Source organism: Cyprinodon variegatus, unplaced genomic scaffold (genome assembly GCF_000732505.1).
Source record: "Cyprinodon variegatus isolate N-32 unplaced genomic scaffold, C_variegatus-1.0 Scaffold5, whole genome shotgun sequence".
Taxonomy (NCBI): domain Eukaryota; kingdom Metazoa; phylum Chordata; class Actinopteri; order Cyprinodontiformes; family Cyprinodontidae; genus Cyprinodon; species Cyprinodon variegatus.
In genome coordinates this window covers 62,446-64,280 of record NW_015150458.1, presented here as the reverse complement: position 1 = coordinate 64,280, position 1,835 = coordinate 62,446, and the positions used below count along the sequence as shown (strand labels likewise).

Genomic DNA, 1,835 nt, shown 5'->3' with positions numbered 1-1,835 from the left:
GTTTTTCACTTATGCTTTATGTTATGTTACTCTGTAATATCGAGATTTATATAGTTTTTGAATTCTTAGATTTACGCTTCCTTGTTATCTCTTATCAGCTTTTTGCTATTATTTATTTCTTGGTCTAGTTTTAGTTATTTATTCATTCTCCTATCCTTAGGTGAGGTTTTCAATGACTTCATTTATCTCCAGTCCCTTTTCTTATCCTCTACTTTTCTCTTGGTTAATCCTTATTTTGTTGTCATTTGTTTTATTTCCTTTAGCTTTATTTATTTGTTGTTCAAATCATATCTTGATTGAATTAAAAAGTCAACACAAACAACAAACAGAACAACAAAGCCACATTAAATATTACCTCTAACTATCTGTTTGTACATATACTTATAGACATAAAGCACGCACACATCCGTTAGGCAAAAAGAAACATTCATGGTCCAAAAACATTCGCTAGCCAATGTTTTTCTTCGCCATCCCTTTCATCATAATAGTCGTAAGTCTTTTACCTACGTACTTAAAGAAAGCGGTCCAAATCTTACAAAACTGGCAATCAGTGTACTTTGCATTGTCTCCGGCTGTATCCTGGCTCCTCTGTGCTGATCGTTACATTCTCTTTTGATTCGTATATTATTTTAATGTTGATCCGCCGTGGGAGTTAAAGGACTGGGTGAGAGTTTAAGTGAACTAATGGTATCAAAACTATTAATTTAAACCCAGTTTAAAAAACTGCTTTTAAGTGGTCTTTTATTTCTGTAATTAAAGAGCAAAGATTCATAGTTTAAACATGGAAACAAATCAATGAAATCGACAGATAATAAAATGTTCTGATCTAACACAGCTTCAGTGAAAAACTGAAATTGAACCAACAACCTCAGATGTCTTCCTACGGTCAGCTAATGGTTCACAGCTCCTGTGTGGATGTTCATTATATAACGTGGCAGATTCATAGGAAATGTTTCAAATACAACTTTGTTCTCACCTGTCGTAGTCACCGTTACAGAGCGCTCGGACCGGGATGATGAATGGCTGCCACACAGGGTTGAGATTATTCTTGATCACCTCTGTTTTGTGGCAGATGGTAAACCTGGTAACACATAATAAACATAATCAGAAAATGAATTGATTTTAAGCAAAGAGACGAGTCAAAGATACACAAAGCAAACAATAGATTTTAGACCTTCTTTAATATAACTGTGGAAACCTACTACCACCAGCACACTGTCTAAGTCTGCTGTTGGCCATAGATCTACTGGCAGATCTTCAATTGCTTTGAGTAACAAGACGGAAAACACCTCTAACCTAGATACAAGTCAGAAATGTTGGCTGAACGCCTAATAGGTGGATTGCAACTAAAAACAAACTTACGTTCCATCTTCATTGCTCCGGTAGAAGACGAGGAAAGGATCCGATTTGCCAAAGAAATCCTTTTTATCCAGCTTGTTGGCACAGAACTGCATGGTGGCTATGTCCTTAAACAACAATGCTTGTTTTTAGAACCTACGCAACCTGTGGCACACTTTAGTGTTTATACTGCTCAGACTTTGTATTCATATCAGAAAACTGTTATAACTAATTAAATAACTATACTAAGTTCCCACCGGATGCGACTAAAGCAGCAGAAACATTTGGTTTACATGCAGTCAATGGTTGACAAAATGTTGTTTTTTTCAAAGCCATTTAATTCAATGAGCTTTAGGGTCTGCTCTTTGTTATAGGCATTTACAGGCTTCACCCTTTCTAAGAAAGCTCTAAAAAAGAAGACATAAAAACCTGGATGACTCTTAACTTTCTGCTTCTGAATGCAGACAAAACAGAAGTTATAGTCTTTGGACCAGAGT

General features: G+C 35.9%; 1 protein-coding gene across 1 annotated transcript in view; it reads right to left on the bottom strand.

Annotated features, from left to right (window-relative positions):
* LOC107084265 (copine-8-like) overlaps window positions 1-1,835 on the bottom strand; it is an 86,128-nt gene that overhangs the window by 22,158 nt on the left and 62,135 nt on the right. Inside the window, exons 10-11 of the mRNA XM_015374022.1 lie at window positions 1,363-1,466; window positions 977-1,081 (exon numbers count right to left, since the gene is read on the bottom strand). Of these exons, the coding sequence (XP_015229508.1) occupies window positions 977-1,081; window positions 1,363-1,466 (209 nt within the window). The remainder of the gene's footprint in view (window positions 1-976; window positions 1,082-1,362; window positions 1,467-1,835) is intronic.